This window comes from Glycine max, chromosome 19 (assembly GCF_000004515.6).
Source record: "Glycine max cultivar Williams 82 chromosome 19, Glycine_max_v4.0, whole genome shotgun sequence".
Lineage (NCBI taxonomy): Eukaryota > Viridiplantae > Streptophyta > Magnoliopsida > Fabales > Fabaceae > Glycine > Glycine max.
The window spans coordinates 6,759,384-6,784,599 of NC_038255.2; the positions used below are offsets into that span (position 1 = coordinate 6,759,384).

Below are 25,216 nucleotides of genomic sequence, written 5' to 3' on the forward strand. Positions count from 1 at the left end.
CCATAAAAAAAGTATGCCAAATCTAGCAAGAAAAAAAATACTTCAATACAAAAAAGGATATATATCTACTAGCACAAGATATGAAAGTACAAAAACTACAAGATAAGCAAACTGCTTTATCAGCTCAATTTGACATTTTGATGACATGCATTAAGTGTTCCAATATACATGATTTTTTTAATTAAGAAATAGATTAAAAAACAATTTTAAATTGTAAAAAAAGTATTTAATTTTAAAATATTATAGTAAAAAATAATATAGTAAATCATTCATATTTATTTGAATAGGTTAATCTATTATATTTAAAAGACTTATTCAATAAGCTAAAACATGAATTTTTAACCAAATAGATTTTTAAAAAAAGCATTTGCCTAACTTATTTGACAAATAGGTTTGACTTAGATCTCATGTAAGTTAGGTCATGCTTTCTAACCAACGACCTTGAATATTTTATTCCAACTAATTCCAAGATAAAACGGACAAGAAAAAAAAAGAAGCAAAGACTTTCTACAAAAATCTTCTATGAACTGCATGACCCCATAGCCTTAATGTTTTTGTGAGAGATCCAAGTTTATAAAGATGAAACAAAAAGCCCACACTAAAACCCAATTTTGTGGCCCAATTTTGTTCAACATTAGCTCAATAAACCCTAAACACCTACATCCAATCTGTCAACCTACGTTCAACATTACTTCCCTCCTTCACTTCTCTAATTGTCGCTGCAGCAGTTTACAACGTTGTCTTCAACTTGGTTCTGCCTCGAGTAAAGGTTTTTCCACAATTCAACACACAAACAGAACACATATATCATATATGTGTGTGTTTGTGTTTTTAATTTATTTATGGTTTATTTGATTTCAAACGTGGTCAATTTCATCAAAGTTTCAATCTTTAGCTTATGGGTACTAATGGATTCTGGTCATAGTGACATTTGCAAAGTAGAAAGAATGTAAAATTTTAACATACATTTATAGTTTTACCTTTTTATTTTCGTAAATTGGATGCTAGCTCTGCATTGTGGACTTACTTTCATGGGTGATGCAACAGCTTCAGTTATTGCAATTGCAAGGCTTATTAACGTTTTAAAACCATTGTACACTTTTTATTTCTTAAGGTGGTGTTTAAACTGTTAAACAGGTTAATATTAGGTTTCAGTTTGGTCGTCAGTAGTGGAACTTTTAAGAGCTGTTTTTGTTATGTGAATATACTTGACAAGCAATTTTATGGAAGAAAACTAATTTGTGATTTACATTTACATAATGGTTTTGATGGACTCTTATTTTTTAAGATTGTTCTTAAAACATGTTATGTTGTGTTTCAGATTGATTGTCAGTGATGGAGCTTGGGTCATATTCTGATCAGAGTAAATCAACCTTTTCTCTGGTGGATGAGGATCACACATTTGCAAACTCTGTCCGGTTCACTCTAAATCAAGAGTTAGTAGTGTGGATATTCTTATGTTACTCTCTGGATTTGTTTATAATTTTGTGAGTTCGTTCGTTTTCAATAAATGAAGCTTGCTATAGTCCTGTGCAGTGTCTAAAATACATGCACTATCAATATTGTGTTCTTCTATTTGGTATCATATCGTTGAAACATAATGGTTTTTTAGAGAGAAGACCAACAGTACTACCAGGGATAGGATATGGTATACTCCAAAGCAGAAAATTGTGGATACAAAAGGAACACTAAAAAGTCAAGAATGTAATAAGGCAATCAGCATGTCATAAATATCGACTCCCTTGAAGAATCCATGTGCTGAGTCTAGTACAAACATGATACTATCCCACAACAAATTTAGGACTCAAGAAATACGCCCTTAAAGATGCAAAAGCATTTCACTAATACACACACTTATGCAAAACCATAAAATGCACATTGTACTTGATTTAGGCCATCATTATGATTATATGTAACATGATCATGAAATGAACTTAATCCTTGTGATGAAACAACAAATAGGTTGACAGATCCCTACTTTCTTCCACGTATCCTGTGAAGAAGGAAGAGGACCTGAGAGCAAGGCATATAAATCCCTATTTATATTGATTTCATTCACTACTTTATTTGGCACATAGTTTATTGGTCCATTTGCATGCTTATTAAGTTTGAGGCTGAGGCTCTGATCCTTTGTTTGGAATGCATTTTTGGTGTGTAAAGGGAAGGAAGAAACCTAATGAGTGCACCATTCTCTTGTTTGGTATCAATTTATTTGTGGAAAGGAAGATAATATGAGTGATTTACTTCTCCTCCTCCATTTTTGGGCTTCTATGAATGTCAAGTTTTATTTGGCTTTTACCTGTTTCTCTCTGTGTCTTCCTTCATTATCATGGGTATTGGGTTCGCTTCAGTATATCCTGATGAGATGAGGTCTTAATATTGTTTTGCAGTCCAAGAGTGACATTTTGTGGGTACAGCATTCCTCATCCTTCAGATAATCGAGTTAATATCAGAGTGCAGACAACAGGTAATTATAATAATAAATTAACTTTCTTTAGTTTCTAGTCCAGTGTTGATCCCTAAAAATCACAAATAAAGAGCTCTCCTTGATGTGACTATAGGCTGCTGCCTTCTGACCTAAAGCCTAAAAGGTCATGGGTTTAAATCTTAGAAACAGTCTCTCTACTAGAGGGGATAAGGTTGTGCATATATCCACCCTCCCCAAACTCCATTTGGTGGGTCCTTTATGCACTGGATTGCTCTTTTTTACATCACTAGTTCTTGTACACATATACCACCAATTTTACAGTTTGTTTTGCAATCTTAGATATCCTGCTGGACTTACAAGTTTGATGGTTTTGTTAGATAATTTTTATTACATTTGAGATCTCATGATGCTAAAACTGTTGAAGCAACTTAACTTTTATCACTTGATCTCATAATATTAAACATTTCTCCTGTCATTCTCTGTTGAGATTAAGATGTTTTTATGGACATTATAGTGTTTCGGTAATGCATTTATAAATGCTGTAGGGGTAATTATAGGAATAATATAGGGTCAATGTAAAGGTAGAGAATCTAAAAGCACCTTTCTGTATCTGATATTTGCACATAATTTATTAACATTGTAATTTTCTCTTCAATATGCATGTGTAGGGGATCCAGCAAGAGAAGTGTTGAAAGATGGATGCCAGGATCTGATGCTAATGTGCCAGCATGTTAGGAGCACTTTTGATAATGCTATGACTGATTTTAAAAGGACCCAAACTAATACTGAACAGGAAATGGATACCAAATAAAGTCTGCTCTAGACTTCTATTTATAGTGTTGATATTGATTTGGGTGTGTATTGTTGGTTTTAATAGTATACTGTGTAAGCATTGGCAAATGTTGGAGGTTAAGGAAATAAAATTTATATCAGCAAAAAAAATGAATAGTTTTAATTTTTATTATTTTTTATCAAACAAAACATTTAGGGGGTGTTTGGTTTGGTTGATTTCTGTTTTCATTTTCACTGAAAACAGAAAATGGTGATGAAAATGTGTTTGGTTGGATTTCTGAAAACATTTTCAATGAAAATGAAAATAGGAAACAATTAGAAAATGAAAACAATAAATTTTCGTTTTCAGTTGAGAACAGAAATCTCATGTCGGATAAAAGAAAATTGTGGTGACAATGAATGTAGTTTTAAGCAAATCTAAAAATACAAAAAGACAAGAAGTCAATATATCATAAATTTTCAGTATTTTTATTTCATGAAAACAGAATACAAGAAGTCAAATCAAACATGTTTTCAGAATTCTAATATTTTGAAAATGAAAATAATTTTTCGAAAATAAAAATAGAAAATGAAAACAGAAAATGAAAATGTAAATTAAACATATCCTTATTGTATTAAAAATACGAATGTCATTTAATGCTTATTTTTTTTAAGTAGTTATTATAATTTATTTAATGTCCTTAAGGCTATTTTCTAGCAAGATCCGTGGGCGTTTTCTAGAGGATATATCTTCCGTCTATGTTTGCCCCATAGCTAGACTTAAATATATGTATTTAATTCCTTATACGAAAATAGAGCAGTATTATTCAAGAATAAAATGTGTTAAGGTCCCTCAATTTTTAGTTAAAATGATAATTTTGGTCCTCACTTTTTATTTTTTATTTTTATAATCGGTGAATTTTATCTTCACCCTACTATCCCAAGTTCTACATTGAGGAACCAAATTTACCAATGATCAAAACTGAAACCAAAATTATTATTTTTAAAATATAGAAATTACGACTAATTTGTATAAAAATAAATAAATAAAAACAGCCTAAAACACATTTTATCAATATAAAATATTTTTGGCTTAATTAGGATTTTATTCCTTGAATTTGGAGTATATGATTTTTTTAGTTTCTGGAATTTAAAAATATTTTTTTAAGTTCTTAAAATTTGAAAAATTATATTTTTTAGTCTCTAACATAATAAATTTACACTTTGTGATGATTTTTAATTGTCTTAAATTAATTTTTATTCTTTAGTTACTTTAATTTATATTTGAAAATTGTGACAAAATATTAAAAAATCTAACATAAAGTATTTAAAAACTATCCCAAAATATTAATTTATTATTTTATCATGTTAAGGATTAAAAACATAATTTTCAAAATTCAAAGACTAAAAAATGCATTTTAAATTTTAGAGACAAAAAAAATAGACTCCTAAATTTAGCAATTAAAACAGTAATTAAGTCAATATATTTTACTAAATTTTTTACAAACTTCCTTTGTGTAATGACAAATTCTATGGTTCCAATATTGACGTTGAGGAATTAAAGATGCTTCTTAAAGGGGAGGCCATCGAGAAGGTGGATGTCGGCATAATGCTTCAACGTGTTCATTTTTCTTTTCAACCACAATCTTTCCTATTAGTAGGTGCTGTGAGGAAAAAAGAGGAAGGACATAAGCGTCCAAATATTTCATTAACAAAACATGTGTGTTACACGTGATGGTTTCCTCTTAACGGAATTAACACCATTACTGTAGGAGGGGTGCTTTTGTACTAGAGTTTCAAAATTAGGGGGTACTTGTGTAGGAAAAAAATAAGGATGGGAAGTGAGTGTAATAAATTCTGACCTTAAGACGGTAAGTGTAATTTGCTCTTTTTCTTTTCTTTTATTCTTTTTCTATTTAGTTTTTTCTTATAATGAAATGTTTGCAAAGTATTTCTTTAAAAAAATACTAAAATTTAAGATAAACAATTGAAATTTGAAATCACTTTTTCATTAGTTTGTTAACAGAAAAGGGGATGATCGTAAAAATTATAAAGTTCAATTAGAATGAAATTAAAATTTATGTCTATTTGCAAAAAGAAAATAAAAGTAAAATTATAGGGATTTGATTATTCTTTTTTCGAAAGAGTAAATAAAAAGTCCCATGAAATGAATCATCAAAATCTCAAACTTCAATCGTGTATCCCAACTCATTTAGGTTGTTTGAACCAAGTGACTTAAGTAATTTAGGTGGAGACTTTACTGCCAAATTGCCAAAACCAAGCAAAACTAAGTTATATGTAGGATCAAAGGATTTTGCCAACATGCGAGCACACTTAACTAATAAACTGCAAGTGTAATGCCATTTATAATCTGATATGCCAAGATTTTTTTTGCTAGAATCATTCTGAGAGCCAGACTTGAGCAATCTCATGTTTCAAATAATTTCAAAACTAGTTTCCAAGCAAATTTTAGTTTTATAAGTTCCTGTATATCAAATGTAAAATAGCATAAATAAAGTGATCCTCATTAGCTTGGCAATTCCTTTCCAAATGCTATTTTTCTTCTTTTCTTGTATGTCAAAATGTACACTTGATACAATGACTTGATACTTTTGAGCATAATATTTTTTTTTTTTACATATTTTACAGGACCTAAGTCCTGTAATTGACTAAACCATGCAACATGGAAGAGGATAAAACGGTCCATAACTTCATGAAGGAGAAGCATTGGGGTCTGTATTGGAGATAAGTCGAACCTCATACAAATCTTTCTCACCCTTACCTGCACCCAATTATTATGTAAGAATGCATTCACCCATTTCTGCACATTCTGTGCATTTTCATGGGTTAAACTATTCACTTGGTTCCTATAGATGTTCTCATTTTACGTTTTAGTCCCTATACATGCATAGAAGTTTGGCCCCTATTGTTAACACCGTTAAATGCTGCTGTTGCTACAAAATTTTCTGAAAGGTATAAAACCACTAGAAAATATGGAAAACTTTCTGTTGTTGTTTTATACAGAATTTTTTTATAGTGGTTTTACACTGCCAGAAATTTATTGTAGCCAAACACCAACATCGTTAGCCACATTAGTAACGGTGTTAACGACAAGCACCAAAGTCAACTTTTATGCATGTGGAGGGACTAAAATTTACAACTCTCATATAGAGACTAAAACTTCAAATGGACCACTATAGGGACCAAATGAATAGTCTAATTACTAAGCATTAGCAATTTAGCACACAAGCAGAGTATAGATTTTCAGACTCACCAATTTCAGCTGTAATTCCTGGCCCAAAGAATGAAGTAAATTTGGCCTAAACACAATGGAAGATTAAGAAAAAGTTAGCACCAATATCTTTAATATTAAAACCCCAGAGGATTTAAGAATTGCAGTGAATAGGAATTGGATTAATTCAATTCCAAAAGCAGCAGTCCTCCAAGGTTAATGCTTTCTGTCTGTCTATAATATGGTTATGCATAGGGATAACCTGTTATGAAGAGTACATTTTATCTCTTGATAATTGTTTTAACTTCTATGCAATTTTGGAGTTTATAAAGTGAAGGATAACTCCAAGGAGTTGTAGGTTTTTTTTTTTCTTTTCTACCAACAGGGCTCATAAATCATAACTATTCCTCTTACTACAGAATGTTTACCTAGCCAACATTTAGATTTGGCTCTACCCAAATTTATCTGGTTTACCCCAACATTTTCATCTTGTACAGCTGTAACTGTAACTGAGCAGTTTTTGGATATCAAACAGATAGAATAGGTTGGGACTGGTTTATCTTATTCCCTATCCAACTCAAAATTTTGATAGGGTCATATATTTGAACTTAGGTCGATGATAGGCGGGACAGACTGGATCAACTTAATTTGTGCATGATATATCGATATTAATATTATATATAACTAAACTACCAAACTAAAAGAAGTAAGAATAACGAATGTATATTTATAATATATATATATATATATATATATATATATATATATATATATATATATATATAATATTATGAAACAAATATTATCAATATATGCAAAATGTAAGATTTAAAAGATATAGGACACCGAGACAACTGAAATAAAACCTAAATCAGCTCTCAACATTCTGAGTCTAATTTCTAAAACCAAACATGTCAAATTAGTTTGGTGCAGGCTGAGTTAATGGGATTGTATAGGTTATAAACACCCTTAATAGTCATAGAACTCTATATTACCTAGTTTTATATGTCTAAATGTCTAATCAAACTCTTTGAAATACTTCCAGTGAAAAAAAAATTGGGGTAGGACTTTGAAGAAATTTTCTGTTTGTAGGCATTTGGTGCTTTGGTTAGAGTGGAATGCTTAAGCTTTGAACTGACAATTTATATCATCGGAACCTTTTTTAGCACAAGGATTGTGAATTGGATTTTTTTTTTTGATTAAAAATACAAGGTAAAATGAGATTTAGGTTTTGGTATTACTGTCCTTTGATTCTTTTCTGATTTTCCCTTCTCTGAGTTTTTTTAAACTCCACTCCCCTCACTGCCAAAAAAATTACAAGCAAAAAGATTGCAAGAGTTATCTAGTTTCTAGCACTTTTGTTCTCTCCAAGATCCAAAGAGTCCCATTATCTTCATGAACATGTGAAAAAAATGAAATAAAATAAAATTTATATAATTAAAAATATATGCTCCAGGAAAGAAAGCTGAATACCTGTCTTTGTTCAAAATCTGACAACTGCAGAGCCTTGGCCTCAAAAACTAAAACCAAACAGTATTTACCATCTTGCGTGACCTAAGAAGTAACCACATCACCAGAGAGGGTTAATATAGGAATGACCAGAGTCTAGTTAATAAAAATAATTCTCTAACTAACATGCTAGGTAGCCTCTCAGATCAACAGAGATTGTTGCATGAAGAATAATAACAGGTTACCATTTCAAAAGTATTACGGATTTCCCTTTTATATACAGAATATTAGACTAGACTAGAAGGTTTTCGTACTAATGACAAAATCCTGAGAAACCAAAATGGGTTAGGTAGGCCAATTCTATTTAAATCAAAAAACAATGTTGAGGTGATCTAATCATAAGACAAAGAATAGATGCTGGAGACTAGAGCTTGCCTATTAGCAGCATTGATTCAAGGAAAGGCTTTAATAGAAATTTCATGAAAAAAATAATAAATACATTACATAAAAGATTGAATGATTTAACGGAAAAGATAGCACAAATGCCAAAAGTGCTAAATTAAATTAGACTAGAATTCAAAACATGTTCTATTTTGGACTTTAAAGTTTAAATTACTAAATGTCATGCGGATTCAAATGGAATTTCAAGACCAATATAAATGCATCTAGAGTGAATTAATAAAAGAATTACGAGTAGCTTTTATACTCTGAACCAACAGAAATACTCTGAGATGACCAAAAAAGACAGAGACAATACAAAAGGTATTTAGAAGAATCTCTCGGGGCTCAAAGACGACCTGGGAGATTGAGCTTAATCAAAATGAACCTTGTGAAAGGGTATGCAGATTGTTGAGGTGGCCAGGTGGGTAGCAGCTACAAGGATAGAGGTTATAGGCTTAAGATGTGGTAAGACTCCATGATATACCAAGAAAAGTTAGAACAAATATAGTTAAAGCACACCAAAAAACATATATGCAAGTTTAAAGCAGCTCATGGACGGGATAGACCATGGTGTAAGTATGAGAGAAGAGATATGAACCAGTACCATAAATATACAAATTCTACCAATTTTTCTTTTAAATAAAATGAGATATATGCCATTATTTTCTTTTTCCGTATTTCCAAATGATATATTATGTAATGAAAAAAAATTCATAATGACATGCGCACTTCTTCACGAATCGATTGTAAAACAGGAGCACTTCTCCTTGGTATTCCTCCTCCCTGAAACAAAAAGCAGATAAAATTGTCTCAGAACTGAAGAACATATCGCGGGCTGCAGAAGAAAGATTAAATCACACTTGCAACAAGGGAAAACAGTGGCAGCCTTAGTATTCAGCTAATGCTGCCGGTATGGATGAAGATTGTTATTCATGTGTATTTGCCTAATAGTTAAAGCTTTTACGATAGTTGGTTCATGACAAAGATATCAGAAAGTATTAAGAACGATTCATTTTGCCCCTGTTCGGAACCAGTTCACCTAAATTTAAGGTGTAGGGCGCAGGCTTCGAAATGGGTTATTATTTGTAACAGACACATAACATATTGTCAAAACATGATTCAGGTTCAAGTATTGTGTTGCATTTCAAACACATGTAGAGAACAAAGAGAGAAAATGTTACTTTTATGTTTCATTGAATTCCTCAAAATATGAAAATGGAAAAATAAATAATATACAAAAATGTTACTTTTATGTTTCATTGAATTCCTAAAGCATAATTCACTAATTCAAATAACATACTTGGCCATACTGAAATATCCGTTTCAATGCCTCATCCAAATGCTGCTCATCTCCATAGCGATATCTGGTAACATCGCTCTTCACCTGGGAAAGCACAAGATGGTCAATAATACATTTAATATTCAAAACAATCTAGGTTAGACAGACTAGCAGTGGGTAGATATTAGTGATTAGAGGAAAGATTGAATCTAATGGCAATAAACAAGCAAAATACATTTTGAAAATCATGGAGGGATTTGATATTGAATGAGCAACTATTTCCTAGAATGAAACTAATTTTGCTTAGAGAATGGACAGCTGTATGTCATTCACGAGGATGCTGCTCAAAACAGACTCAGTACTACAAGGTTAGGATTGCCAACAAATGAGTCCAGAACAAACATCGGCAACCTAACAGGAACAATTAATAAATGAGTTGAATCTAGTTAAAATCCTGCAACCTAAATAAATCCACATTTTATGTCTGGTTAGTGGTGTATATATGGTTTGACTCGTGCATGTTGGCCAATTAAACTGTTGAGCCTTTTAGAATATAAATTGAAAATGACCATTTTACCTAAGCAATTAGAAAATACTAGAGATGCCAAATTGGCAATTTTAACCCTCGATATAAATGAGCAGAAACTAGACATCCCATTATGTGCTTCCTTTAAATTACCCAATCTTGATTGCTATTAGATAAATGGTATAAAAGAAAAGTGTTGGGCATCTTGGAATTTATTTGCACAATAAATAAATAAGTTAAATAGGCAATGTCAAGGTTAACCTTTCAATAAGTCAGCATTGTCATGGTGTATTTTAAAATGACACCAAGCCAGGTGGTAAGCATGAATCTATGATGAGATTACCTGTTTAAGAATTGGAGTTGCACATTTTTCCCTCAAGCTTTGAGCATCTGAATATGTTAGGCATGGGACTGGCTTGAGTTCTGCATACTGCAAAAAACATGGCCCAATGACAAAATATGAAGAATACAAAAAAGATGTGGCCCACAGGAGCCTCCATTAAAACACCAATGCACAAATAAAAACCATGAAGCAACTGCATGGACATTAGGAAGGGGAACTTGTAACATGACTCTGCACAATTTGTAAAGATGAACCTCCATCTTATAAATTTATTCACATTAGTAGAACTTTCTTCACCTTGAGTGCCATTCCAATAATTGCAAGAGGGAAGCCATAAGTTAACATTATAGCTGACCATTCAGATCCAGGGAGAATATTAAAATATGCCCCAAAACCGTAGCTGCATGAAACAAAAAGATCAACATAAGTAACAGAAGCACTTAATGTATTTTATGAAATCAATGAAGAAGGTGAAGAAAGAAAATAAAACTCACGACAAGAGTGAGAGTCCAACACCTAGACCAATCACACCAAATGAAAGCTGCAACCATTTAACAATATTTTGAGAATAAATAACATAAACTTTATGTTGTGAGGGCAAGCACAAGCACATAAAGCAGTGAATCAGCAAACTGAGATGAGTGACATGAACCACAGAACCAGAACTTCAACTATATTCAAGGGTTTCCTCAAAGAGTAGGAAAATATTACAGAAAAATCACCAATTCACTGTCAAGAGACAGCTAGGAAGAGATCACACCTGCAATGTGTGTAAATCCATCCAAGCCATAGTATATATCAACAGTAATTCAATATTTCTTTTCTTACTTCTCTGAGCAAAAACCACTGCTGTCGAATACTTCTCAAAATACTAATATATAAAAAGTAAAGCACAAGATACAGAGATCCACCCTTGTCTCATAAATCTATGTACTATTAATTGTATATGTACCCTCTAAAAAATAAAGCTTTATTTCATTAATTATACACCTGGATTCTCTGTTAGTGTTAAAATAACGAGAAGTTTGTTAGTAAAAGCACATAGTAACTTCTAAAGTAACTAGTGAACCCCATAATCCCTATCAATGAAAGGAAATCTTTAACACACAAATACAGAAAGGTCACATTATTTATAGTTTGTTTCTTACTTTAACATACATAATTTCTTATTCACACAAATCCTTTAAATCAAGGAAGGAAGTAAAAATAATAGGACATTTTTGCAATTAGTTGTGGTAACAGAAAATAAAAAACACTTCTCAAATTTGGCATCTTGTTGGTTGTATTTGAATAGACAACTTGATTAAGGCTCTATTTGAATAAACCTCTATAAGCACTTAAAGGAGAATAAAATAAAAAGGTAAAAGGAATTGAATTTTCCCATAGGTTAAAATCAACTTAACTTGTATAAAAACTCTCTCATTTAACTTCTTCAAAAGTTGAAGTGTATACATTGATTTTAACATATGGGAAAAAGTCAATACATCTTACCTTCTTATTTTCTACTACTACAAGTGTTTATAGAAAAATTTATCCATACAAGGTCAAAGTGCTTATCATGTGAGAACTTTTGCACAAGTTATTTTAGTAAGGTATCCTAACGAGGTGAGAATAGTTTATGGACATGTCATAAGCTACTTTTACAAGTTCTTTCAAACATTTATACAAGTGTAAACAATTAAGTATAAGACTATAAGTTATTTCTGTAATTGAAGAGGAAATACAGTCAAATTGTTTTCAAGTAAATTGTAAATTATTTTCATAAGTTATTGTGTTGGAGATCCACATTTAGTAGTAATATGGACAAGATAGTATATATAAGCGGGGACAACACTCACATTTATGTTGAATTAGGTACAAACCCTAAATTATAAGGTGGTATGAGGTATCAGAGTCAATCTTATTGGTTATTGTTAAGCCTATTGTGTCATAAGTTATTTCTTTTAAACACTATGCTTGTGTTATAAAGGCTTTCACTACTCGTGATTAGTCAGGTCGTGACAGAGATTATTTTTTACGTACAAGGTTTTAAAGAAAGGGTCCGTGACCGTTATTCGGGCCACAACATCTAGGTTTTCAACTGTTCACAACATCAAGGTTTTTAACTGTTTACGATCACAAACGAGACTACATCGGCTACATTTGTCCGTCATATCAACAAACTTGACGAAACCACAACGCGACCACGACAGATTTAAAACCTTGGTTACTGATAAAGCCGGTTATTCTTCGCACCAGTAACATATTTAACAAAAAAAAAAAAAAAAAAGTAAATAAGTTCTTCTAAACTCATCCTAAAACTAATTGAACAGAATAAGCGGGTTCCAGTGAGGAACAAAAAGACCGACCTTAGAAACGGAGAAGCCATCGTCGGAAACGACGGAAGATTGTGCGGTGGAAGAATCAACGGCTCTGGGAATGAGGCTCAACTTGGAGCTGAACCGCTTACTATCGCCATTACCATTCGACACAAACACGGATCCAAGTTGAACCGGAACGGGTCGCGACCGAGTCGGGTAGCTGAGTCGGGGACGAGTCGAATGCAGAACAACGCAGAGAAACCGGTGACCGGAGCAGACGGTTGCCCCACCTGGCATCGCAAACACACACATACAACAGCGGAAATGCGCTTTTGCTTTATCGCTGGGCTCTTTCTTTGTTTCTTAGCCAACAGAAACAGAAAAAACAGAGTAAGAGGAAATGAAGGAGCTGCTCCTCAACCGCCAAAATTTGGGGTACGTGGCCTCCTTATCTTTCAGATAATTTATCGATAAAATAAACTAAATAAGTAAATTCGAGTGTTGTTTTGCTTATTGCTTTTAAATAAGATTGTGGCTCCTTATTTTCTTCTTTTTCACCACACAGAAAGTATAAATAATTTAAAGATTTTCATGGTCTGTTGTTTTATTAAATAATGACTAGTTTTTTTACATGTGTGATGCCTAAGATCAACAAAGAGTTTGAGTGTCTTAATTTAAATTTTTTATTTAATTATAAAATAAAACATAAATGTGCCATAAAATATGATAGTTTTAGCATTTTTTTTATCTAGTGCAATATAAATAGAATGTATAATAATTTTAAAATATAATTTTTATACTTTCAAATTAAAAAGAAGAAGGATATTTTGATATAAAAAATTTTAAACATCATTGTATATAAAAGTTGTATAAAACAAATTTAAATATAAATATGTAAGTGTATTTTAACATCCAAAAATCGATTATCATAAAAAAAATCTTGTCCTAGTATAGTTACCAAGAAATTTGAAAATAGCCAACAAACTTTGATGTAGAAGTCATTTGAGGTCAGTCTTAAGAATTTTGAAGTTCTACAGACATTCACGCTTAAGCCAAGAGTGATTTTTGCTTAAGTGAAAATGTCTGTAAAAAATTGTGGTTGTTAGATTTCAGGTTTAAGTGTAGATGAATATAGGCTTAAGAGTGAGTAAGCTTAAACATATGTGGATCTAGGCTTAAGCGTAAGTTCACATAGGCTTAAGTGAGGATGCTTATCAAGTTTACTTTGGTGCATTTCAATTAAAATTCAATCTTAAATGCTTCTTGAGATGTATATGAACCTTAAATGGAATGAATGAAGTTGATATATCTTATTATTCTTATATAATTCACATTCATATGTTGAGATTGATGTTCAATTATGAAAACTTGAGGTGTGAAAAGTCTCATGATGTTTATATGAACCATGAGAGTTCATGATTGGTGAAAATGATGTGAATGATGAATCGATGATAAGTTGAATGAGATATGCATGATGAATTAATGATGATTTGAGTCTATATGAATATTGTTTGATAAGGTGAATGCATCCATGTTGATAAAATGATGATAATGGATGATAATCTTGTCTTGTAACCATCCTTATGTGTTAGAAAGGTTAATTATATCCTTTGGGAAGCTTTTGTTGTTGTTGGAAAATTATATACTTGGGAGGATGAGTTTCATGCTAGAACTCCATCTCACTAAAGTGACCCGAGGTCTCACCTAGTGGGATAACTTTTGTCGTTGTTGGAAAATGATATACTTGGGAGGGTGAGTTACATGCTAGAACTCCACCTCACTAAAGCGACTCGAGGTCTCACCTAGTGGGATAACTTTTGTTGCTGTTGGAAAATGATATACTTGGGAGGGTGCATTCCATGCCAAAACTCCACCTCGTCCGCGTCATTATCTTGACGCATAGCTTACTACCTTCAAGGTGGCATGAAAGTCACAAAGAACACATCTTCCTTGAAGTTTCGCCTTTTAGCTAGAAATTTCATGAACTTCATATAATCTGGAAGGACATTCCAAATCATTTCAAGAAAGGTGTTAGTTATTAAAGAAAGATGGCACTTAAGGTTTCCTCATGCTTTCATTGCCTTCCTTTCTTGTCAATCAGTTGATGAGGAAGGTTATTGCTTTGGAGAATATTTTCTTGTTGGTTTTCTACTGTTGAGTACTTCTCCCATTGTTGTTGTGCTTGTTCCCCATCTTTCTCCTCATCTTTTTCTCTTGACTCATGCTCTTTTACATGGCTTTTCTTTTGAGCTTCAACCTCTACAAAGGATTTTTCTTGTCTGACCATAAATTGAGTCACTGCTTCTGCCAGCTCACCAACTTGGATTTCTACACTTTGGAGTGCTCGTTGAGTTGATTTAGTTGTTTCCATGAATTGCATCAACAATTTATCCAGATTGGATCCTCTTTCTGCTTCATTTTGATGGTAAGGTTGTAACTTTGGTCCCCCGTGAAAGTTTTCTATTGAGTAGCTCTTACCAAAATGAATTTCATGATTTTTCATTGAGTTTTGATTAGCTTTTGAGCTCGCATGGTATGCCATGAATTCCTCGAACACACTTTCAAGATTAGGAGTTCTTTCTTCTTCATATTGATTGTAAGGACTTAACTCCTGTTCCCACTCTTGATCGTGTGTCGTCAAGATATTCATTTTACCCCTTAAAAAGCTCCAAATCTCATGGAACTAAATCATCTGCAGAAGATTTGCTATGTATACAAAGCACTAACAAAAGCAGCAGTCATCAAGTCAAGAGAAAAACAAACATAAACAAAAACAAAAATTCACAAAAACAATAAAAGAATAACAAATAAAGAATAGACACCTAAACATGAGCTAACTTTCCAAATAAAAAGAAGTTCTCTGGCAACGGCGCCAAAAACTTGTTCGCAATCGGCAAGTGTATCGGATCGCACAAGTAGTATAAAACGGTAAGAACCGAGTATCAAACTCTCGAGGAACTTGTGTTATCTGACAAGCTATTTCGATAAATAGGCGTCTGGTATGAAAATATGATTGTGGTTATGAACAGGTATTTAAACTATTTAGGCAAAAAGAAAGAAAATCACGCAAGAGAAATACTGTGTAAAAACAAGTAGAGAATGTATTGGTCTTCTTCATAGGTTCCTGATGCTAAAAAGGATGTTCTCTATCTAACAATGCTCATACGTTCCTATGTTGTCTCCTGGACTGCTAGACCCCAATTCCTCATGATAGCCTAGCCTAGTCCTGATCAAGCCTCGTCCGCAGATTCCTCTTGTAAGACTAAACTCAACCAAGACCGCATTAAGACACACATACACAACTAAGTTCTTGTACCCCGATTCCTCGTGATAGCACAACAACTTAGTCCCGTACTATCATGGAATTTAGAATCAGACCAATTTCCACTGTTGAATGACCCTAACAAAGCATGCATCTACGTGATCAAGGTAAAAGCACACTGGAATGAAAAGCAGATAGCACAGAGAACACACAAAACATCATTACATAGATAGAAATATATTTACATCAGGTGCCTACAAGGAAGATCCAACAGAGGATTTAGTTTTCCATAGTCCGAAAACCTTCTTTACAACAAAGAGAAGAACAAAATGAAAGACTGCAAAAACACAAGTGGTGAGGATGTCTCCTTCACCTCTAGGATCTCATAATCACTCACAAACTCATCTCAAGCTCTTAAAACTCGCGTCTCTGCAAATCTTCACACAGCAAAATCTCTCAGAACTCTCTAGAACTTGGACCTTTCTCTCTCTAGAACCTTTGTGCATGCAGAGCTTCTCATGAAAAGTGCCAAACTCCCTTTGCAAATTTGATTTCAGGCTTAAATAGCGGGCCTTGTTCGTGCTCGTGCACTTAGCGCAGATCTGGATCACTTAGTGCGCATAAGTGGATTTTGGTTTAGTGCGCTTGTTTCGCTTAGCGGATGAGTTAAAGCGGTGCACTTGATGACTTGGAGCAATGCGCTTAGCGATTTGACAGCTCATCTTCTTCTGGATTCTTCCTTGTGCTTAGCCACTGAAGGTTGCGCTTAGCGAATTCTCGCTAAGCCAAGATGTTGGCTTAGCGAAAGAGTGAAAAATAGCACTTTGCCAAAGTTTCCTATTTAACCTGAAATTGAGATAAATTGATTATTAAACGCACAAAACAAAAGTATAAATTATCTATTACCTATATTTAACAAAAAATACTTATAGTATTACAAAACAACTATAAATTGGAGAAGTTTGATATAATATACACAAGTTTTATACACAAAAGTTAGTCGTATTCATCGACTAACAGGGGTACCTGCCAATGGTACTCTGACGCTCAAGTTAGATCTCGGATAAGAGCAAAAAACAAGTATTTAATATAATGTGAACAAACTTACCTCAATATTCCCACAACTATTTATTCCTATTTTAATGGGCATTGGTACATCATTACCATTTTAGGTAACGCTCTGATAATTGTCATTAAGGTTTATGTTAATAACCCTAATGATTTTTACTTACAGTAATCATGCTTTATGGTTTAGGTCGTGATTCTTTATCTTTGGGTATTTGCGTTCTCGACTTGGTCAAGTATCGATCACCATGCTAAGGACCTAGTCAAGGGCCACAATAGTTTTTAGGGGATGTTCAGGTATTTGGCCATGCTGATTATCCTGATGCTTTAAGCATGGTTTAGATCACCTAGAAAATTACTAGGAGCTCTTGATAATTTTTTTCCAGGTAGTGGAATAGTTGACAACTAGAGATAAGCAAGTGCTTAACAAAGCCAATGAGATATACCCACTTGAAGAACTCCATTCCAAGCACTTGAACTTTTCAATCTGAATGTCTTTAACCAAAGTGGTCATCAATGGGAATATTGTGAGCTATTAGAAAGGGTAGCCAATTATGCCCAAGGCGTTTCGTTAGTTGTAAAAGTTTTGGCCAGTCTTCTTCGTGGAAAAAATAAGGAATTGAAGAATGGGAAAGTTTGATTGGCAAGCTTAAAAAAGTGATATTTATTGAAAGCATAAACCGGTAAATATGGGCAATCTAAAATCTTTATTGAAAGACAATGAAAGTGATATTTCAGTGGCTTTTGAGTTAGGAAGGATGAAAAACAAAGCTCTTATAACATTCCATGAGGATCTATGCATGATAGTTTATAAGAAATGACTTGGGAGATTGTTCGTCAAGAGTCCATTGAAGATCCTGGAAGTCGCAATCATTTGTGGGATCCACATGATATTTATGAAACACTAAAAAATGATCAAGTTAAAGCATAACCAAATGCTATATCTTTTGTAATATTTGAATTTTTTCTAGTGAAAATCGAGAAATATGGTTTTGATGATGTTAAAAAAATTGTTCTACATTGATTTGTTTATTTGTTAATTTGTTCTTGTATATGCTTATCAATTGTTAATATGTTATAATCCTAAGTAGAACCTTTTTCCAATGTTCTTTTTCTTTGTTAATTTGTTCTTGTATATGCTTATCAATTGTTTGTTTTGTTGTCAATCTCTTTTCTAGTTTAATCCACTTGGTCATATTAATTATATGTTCGCGATTTGTTTCATGACTCTTAAGTTTGGAACCAAGATTCTTCCAATCTTTAGTCCCTTCATTTGCTAGTTGACTAACATTTGTTGAACCAAATAACTTACAGCAAAAACAATACACTTTGTCTAAATCTTTAGAATAAACTAGCCATCTTCTATCATGTTTTTCTCCATTTGACAGTGTTCATTGATAACATGATGAATAAAAATATCTATTATTTTCATCTTTTGGATATTGAAAATTGTCATGTCTGATAGGACCATTTTCTATCATTAAATCTCTAAATTTTCCATCAATATTTTTCCATAGTCCTGGGTCATAAATATTTGTAGGTACTCCACTAGAAGTGTTATTATGCTCAACATTCCCTTCTACTCCTATTTCTAAAATATTGTATTCTAGTTCTTGATTGAAATTATGACTATTTGTGTTGTCAGTATTATTTATAGGTGGTTGTTCTATCACGTTTTCACCATTGTCAGTATTATCTATAGGTGGTTGTTCTATAACATTTTCCTCGTTGTCAGCATGATCTATCAGTGGTTGTTCTATCACATTTTCACCTATTGAACTTGCTTCTGCGTCATTTTTATGAATAATAACAAATTTATCAAGGGCATCACGTTGAGATTCAATTAGCTTTTCAACTTTTCGTTTTTTCTTTAATTTTTCATAACCAGATTCATACTTTCTATTTGACATTTTCTTTTGTAAATAATAAAAAAAAAATTAACTAAATATTAAATAAATCTAAATAAACTAAACTCTAAAATAAATATAGAAAATGATGATCGATGAACAGAACGATAGAACCTGGAATTGGAAACAGACAGAGATTTTGTTGTTTAGATGTTATGTCAGGCGCAAGGGTGTTACGTGATACGTGTTGCATTGATGTGTACCCAGAGTCATGCCCATGAAATGAATCGTTCCACCAATCCCCCGGGATGGAGATGAAAGGCTTCGTATGCGGGACGTCGGGATGTATACGGTTTATACGCGTTTAGAATCCAGACGATGTCAAATCCAGAGAGGTTGAGCCGCGGAGACAAAGTTTGATCAATAGACAATAAGTTTCATTCAAGGGAAAGAGAAGAATAGATTTTTTTTTATTAACAGAAGATGAGGAGATGAAAAAACATGAAAAATGGAGTCTGGAGAGTGAGATACATTAGTTAGGAAATTGGGATGGGTTAAAGGAAAGTTAATAGGGATTTACTTTTTTGGGATAAATAAAATACTTTAAATGGCATTAATTGTGATATTGGTTAATTTTTAAAAAGATTATATTGATTGACTAATTTTTAGGGAAGAGAGAGATTCTAAATTATTTTATTTTAATCAGTTAAAATTTGTTAATAGTTAGTAATAAAAAAATTTAAGGGCCTAAAACTTTTTTTTAGGGCCTTAGACTGATGCCTAATTTGCCTTTCATCTTGCATGGCCCTGTTGACAGTGTTCGTTGATAACATGATGAATAGAAATATTTATTATTTTCATCTTTGGGATATTGAAAATTGTCATGTCTGATAGGACCCTTTTCTATCATTAAATCTCTAAATTTTCCATCAATATTTTTCCATAGTCCTGGGTCATAAATATTTGTTGGTACTTCACTAGAAGTGTTATTAAGCTCAACATTCCCTTCTACTCCTATTTCTAAAATATTGTATTCTAGTTCTTGATTGAAATTATGACTATTTGTGTTGTCAGTATTATTTATAGGCGGTTGTTCTATCACGTTTTTACCATTGTCAGTATTATCTATAGGTGGTTGTTCTATAACATTTTCCTCGTTGTCAGCATGATCTATCAGTGATTGTTCTATCACATTTTCACCTATTGAACTTGCTTCTGCGTCATTTTTATGAATAATAACAAATTTATCAAGGGCACGACGTTGAGATTCAATTAGCTTTTCAACTTTTCATTTTTTCTTCAATTTTTCATAACTAGATTCATACTTTCTATTTGACATTTTCTTTTGTAAATAATCAAAATAAAAAAAATTAACTACATATTAAAGAAATCTAAATAAACTAAACTCTAAAATAAACTCTAAAATAAATATAGAAAATGATGATCGATGAACAGAACGATAGAACCTGGAATTGGAAACAGACAGAGATTTTGTTGTTTAGATGTTGTGTCAGGCGCGAGGGTGCTACGTGATACGTGTTGTATTGCTGCGTACCCAGAGTCATGCATGTGAAATGAATTGTTCCACCGATCCCCCGGGATGGAGATGAAAGGCTCCGTACGCGGGACGTCGGGATGTATGCGATTTATAGGCGTTCAGAATCCAGACGATGTCAAATCCAGAGAGGTTGAGCCGCACAGACAAAGTTTGATCAATAGACAATAGGTTTCATTCAAGGAAAGGAGAAGAATAGATTTTTTTCTATGAACAAAAGATGAGGAGATGAAAAAATATGAAAAATGGAATCTGGAGAGTGAGATACGTTAGTTAGGGAATTGAGATGGGTTAAAGGAAAGTTAATAGGAATTTACTTTTTTGGGATAAATAAAATACTTTAAATGACATTAATTGTGATATTGGTTAATTTTTAAAAAGATGATATTGATTGACTAATTTTTAGGGAAGAGAGAGATTCTAAATTATTTTATTTTTATAAGTTAAAATTTGTTAATAGTTAGTAATAAAAAAAATTTAGGGACCTAAAAAAAAATTTTTTTTTTGGACCTTAGACTGATGCCTAGTTTACCTTACATCTTGCACGGTCCTGTTTATGGTGTTACTTGCGGTAGAGACCATTGCCAAATTCTTCCATGTACAAGCTAGTTAAGATAAGGATGTTAGGCAATAATTCTATTTTATGATCAGTCTGCAGCCACAAAAAAATTTTGTTCACCTTGACTCCTTGAGCCTTTTGAAAGTATGTATCTCATTTATGTTTCTGTACAATGTCTTAGTAAAAGAGGGACATCATGTTCAATCCCCTAATTTATCTTTTAGAACTAAATGTTTTCATATTTAATGCGTGTTATGTATTTCCGAAATTTAAGATGAGTCTTATACTTAGAAATGTTGCAATTTGATGAACCTTCACAATTTTTTAGATTAAAAGACATCCTTATTGAATAACCAAGGTTAAGGAAAAAATATCCTGATTAACCTCAACAACATCTTGATTAATATTATTTATCAAAACCTTGTGAAAGAAAGAAAAAGCTTTGAAGCAGGGGAGAGCGGCAAAATGGAGGCAGGATAACAATAGAATATAAACAAGGCTTACTTTAGTGTTATTATTTTCTTTAAAATTTATTTTAGCTTACGTGGCTTTTGTTGTACGTTTTTTTTGTAAGAAGCGTTAAAGCATTTGTTTTGTACTAACTTCTAAGATATTTGACATTCAAAAAGAATACTAATTTAGATGACAATTTTTTTTTTATAAGAAATATGAATTTATATTATAATGAAGGGAGCACTAGGAGTACTCCAACCCATTACAAGAATGTCTCAGATGAGATAGTTTCAAACTTTACTACATAGAAAAGGTGAATTCCATCAATCTGAAATATTCGATCCAGTTACCCCTCCTACCTTTCCCATGAACCAGGCCCAACATATGTGCTTAATTTGATTGATAGTCTTGGGAATGTCTTTTTCCTCCTCCTTGAAGATGCTATTATTGCGCACCTGCCAAATGATCCACAAAGTAGCCAACCAAAACATAAAGGGCACCTTGTTTCTGCTAGTATTGTATTTGAGGAGCCTATCATATTCCTAAAAATGTTGAACTCCCCCCACTGTTATAACATCGACAATCCCAATCCAGCTCAAAATTTCTTTCCAAATACATTTAGAAAAATCACAGTGAAAGAATAAGTGTGCAACATTTTCATCACAAGAATCACATAGAGAGCACCTACTATTATTAATGACCACATTCCTTCGAATTAAATTATCCTTGGTTGGCAATCGATCCAATAGTAACCGCCAACAAAACAAAGCTACTTTGGATGGCACAGGAACTTTCCAATCTATAGATAGTATATCCAGTATATCGCTATTCATTTGTGTTTGATTTACCAAAGACATGGCAAAAGAATAGCAAGAACTTACGGTGAATAATTTGGAGTTGTGTAAGGACCACTTCCACCTGTCATGAGATTCTGCCACTAGATGCACATCAACCAAAATGGTCTCCAAAGAGTGAAGTGACTCTTCCTCATTCGGATTTAACTGTCTCTTCCAAGTCAAGCCCCACGTCCATTGGTCTCTCCTCCATGAACCAGATGACAATTAATTTTGATACCCTAAAATTTACTCAGTAGATATATGTAAATCTAAAGTCATGCTCATTATCCTTATTTTAATAAACCTAATGGATACAATATCTCAATATACTGTCTATTAAACTAATAGCACGTCAATGTTATTAAAATACTAATATTGGAAAAATCAATAATAAAAAGAACAATTATTAAAATAAAAATATATAAACTAAAAAACTTACAAATATATTCCAAGCTTGTCTTTTGGATATGGAAAATAAACTTCAATATTAGAACACATATAATGTTAGATATTAGACGATCCATCACTAGATGACTCGGACATCTCTTAAGGTGTTAATTAAAACAAAAATATAAATTTGTGTTAATCATTCTCTTATATGTAAGTCCAACATGTTTGGTGACTCGAAGTAATACCAGATGAGACTTATCTAATAATGGATTCCTCGTCCAATGAAAACAAGAAGTACTTGTCTAGTTCACCTGTAACATCCCATTTTTTTTTCATAAAATAAATTAAAAATGATTTTATTTAAAATAAATAGAATTTTAAGAAAATAATAAGCTTTTTGTAATTAAATAATTAAGAGAAATAGTTTTATTAATTAAAATAATAGTTTTTAGATAAATAAAATAAATATATGTTTTTAGAAAAAGAAAATTTATTTATTCATTTGACAGGGAGTAAAATAGATTTTCTTTATATAAAATGATAAAATAAGGAAAAATAGAGTAAATAATAGGCCTAGGGTACCTTAGGTATAAATAGAGGCATGTCACTTTTTACATTGTGTCTACGTTCTCTCTTTCTCACATCCATTTTCCTTGCTTCTTCTCCCAAAACCATCTCGTTTTCCCGCATATACTCAAACCTGTCTTAGTAAAATGATCATCCCAAACTCATTAACCGTTGCATTATCGTTAAATTTGAACACGAGGTTAGGAACTTATTTTTACACATACCCACCGTTGGAATTTTCGAGATAATGTTTGTGGTAGAAGAAATGTCCCTCGCACTGAACTTTCTCTTTTCTCGTATACACCCAAACTTGTCTTAGTAAAACTACAATCCTGGACTCGTTAAGCATTGGATCATCGTGAAATATGGACACCACCTTCGGAAACCATTCTCTCACATTCTCACCGTTGGGATTTGTAAAATAATGTTTTTGCAGAGAGAAATTAGTCTCGCACGTTGACAGTGAAATGGAGGCTACAATCTCTTTTCCTTCTCTGTAGTACTTTGGAAATCCTAGCAGAACAATCAGAGGAAAAACTTGAGGAATCTTAGACAACCACTAAAGATGTCGCTATCACTACCGCACTAGACACGTGAGCTCGCTTAAAAGTAATGGATGAGTTTATCACAATTTGGGTTAAAATGAACATGTGTAAGGATCCTTAGAGGACCAAATTTGGGTTTATTTTTGGATGTTTATTGTATTGAAATTCTTCCTATATGATTATGTGAAATTGTTTGAGGGGTTTTACTCCCCATGTTATGAAAAACATTTCCGTATAATTTATTTATATTTTGGACAAGAAGTACTGGATTAACATGCTAAATTGTTATAATGAGATTATAACATTTTTGTTGAGATTGAGCATATGTGCAAAGTTGAACATGTGTTAATTTTTTAGATACACGTAAACATGTGATGATGGATTGTGACGTTGTGATATGTTAAAATTGTGGATATGAAATTTGGTTGTGAATAAGTGTGTGGTTAGCACTTGATGTGATAATACTTTATGTTGTAAGCTGTGAATTATATAATAACCCAACTAGTGTTTACAATGAGAAAAGTGTTTATGCACAATGTTAAAGGAAAAGTGTAGGATTTCTAGTTAGAAACCCAAAGTGTTAAATTGTAACACAATGTGTTAAACGTGTTTGAAACATGAGTGTGAGGTCGTGGGTATTGTATAATTCAATAGCAGTGTCTGCGTGCAAAAATTATTTTAGGGGTTGGACCTAAATCAAGAAGATGAGACCCTAACGGATTCTTCGGAGTCTAGGCCTTGGGTATTGTATAATTCAATAGCAGTGTCTGCGTGCAAAAATTATTTTAGGGGTTGGACCTAAATCAAGAAGGTGAGACCCTAACGGATTCTTCGGAGTCTAGGCCTTGGGAGTAAAGACACTCCGTTTGAGTGCTCCTTTACGCCTATGTTGATCCCATATGATTGGAGCATTCTCGCAAAACAGAGTGACCCTGATTGGTCACCTTATGATTTTACTTAGTGAGAGTGACCTGACATACACATTAGTGAGAGTGACCTGAGTGCTCCTTTAAACGCTTCAGTGTAGTTTTTCACTGACAAGATATTACATTTCATATAGGCTTGAGTATTAGTATAATTGTTGCATAACATCTGCTAATTGTTTATTATGAAGTTGGTGAATGTTATTACGTCTTGACCCGAGTGTGTGATTCATGTGTAATGTGATTGGTGATTGAAAAATAAATTTTAAATGATAAAGTGGTGAAGTGACGTGGATTGTATTAAGTTGAGCTATGTTATAAATACTTCTATAATTTATTTTGATCATGTTTTTGTTTATTTGTACTTTTTTTTAGAAATGTGATAAATCACTCCCTATATGTTATTTGTGTTTAGATTTTATGATGATCTCGAACCTTGTGTTTA

At 32.6% G+C, this 25,216-nt stretch overlaps 2 protein-coding genes across 4 annotated transcripts; one reads left to right on the forward strand and one right to left on the reverse strand.

Moving 5' to 3' along the window:
* The first annotated feature begins 633 nt into the window (after positions 1–633).
* Positions 634–3,370, forward strand: LOC100807892 (DNA-directed RNA polymerases I and III subunit RPAC2). Of its 3 annotated transcripts, none has more exons than XM_014771406.2 (4): positions 634–769; positions 1,322–1,487; positions 2,391–2,467; positions 3,097–3,370. In XM_014771406.2, the coding sequence occupies exons 2-4, from the start codon at positions 1,336–1,338 to the stop codon at positions 3,237–3,239; spliced, it is 372 nt and encodes a 123-aa protein (XP_014626892.1). In that variant the 5' UTR covers positions 634–769; positions 1,322–1,335; the 3' UTR covers positions 3,240–3,370. The 3 variants fall into 3 exon arrangements, with proteins under 3 accessions (XP_014626892.1, XP_003555110.1, XP_040868786.1); XM_003555062.4 differs by having other exon boundaries at positions 1,322–1,436; XM_041012852.1 differs by having other exon boundaries at positions 1,322–1,436; positions 3,087–3,258.
* Positions 3,371–5,689: 2,319 nt separating this feature from the next.
* On the reverse strand, positions 5,690–13,141 carry LOC100810571 (thylakoid membrane protein slr0575-like). The gene is made up of 9 exons (NM_001253108.2): positions 12,818–13,141; positions 10,964–11,010; positions 10,767–10,869; positions 10,470–10,556; positions 9,622–9,705; positions 9,051–9,104; positions 7,905–7,985; positions 6,474–6,519; positions 5,690–5,981 (listed from the first exon to the last, which is right to left on the reverse strand). The coding sequence occupies exons 1-9, from the start codon at positions 13,079–13,081 to the stop codon at positions 5,911–5,913; spliced, it is 837 nt and encodes a 278-aa protein (NP_001240037.1). The 5' UTR covers positions 13,082–13,141; the 3' UTR covers positions 5,690–5,910.
* Between the last annotated feature and the right edge of the window lie 12,075 nt (positions 13,142–25,216).

Bases quoted from the DNA above. Each gene is read 5' to 3' on its own strand.
- LOC100807892 (XM_014771406.2), top strand. From the start codon at position 1,336: ATGGAGCTTGGGTCATATTCTGATCAGAGTAAATCAACCTTTTCTCTG. The intron at 1,488-2,390 runs GTGAGTTCGTTC...ATTGTTTTGCAG, and splicing joins CTGGATTTGTTTATAATTTT to TCCAAGAGTGACATTTTGTG. The intron at 2,468-3,096 runs GTAATTATAATA...ATGCATGTGTAG, and splicing joins TATCAGAGTGCAGACAACAG to GGGATCCAGCAAGAGAAGTG.
- LOC100810571 (NM_001253108.2), bottom strand. From the start codon at position 13,081: ATGTGTGTGTTTGCGATGCCAGGTGGGGCAACCGTCTGCTCCGGTCAC. The intron at 9,706-10,469 runs GTAATCTCATCA...GTGCTTTCCCAG, and splicing joins CAACTCCAATTCTTAAACAG to GTGAAGAGCGATGTTACCAG. The intron at 9,105-9,621 runs GTATGTTATTTG...TTTTTGTTTCAG, and splicing joins GGATATTTCAGTATGGCCAA to GGAGGAGGAATACCAAGGAG.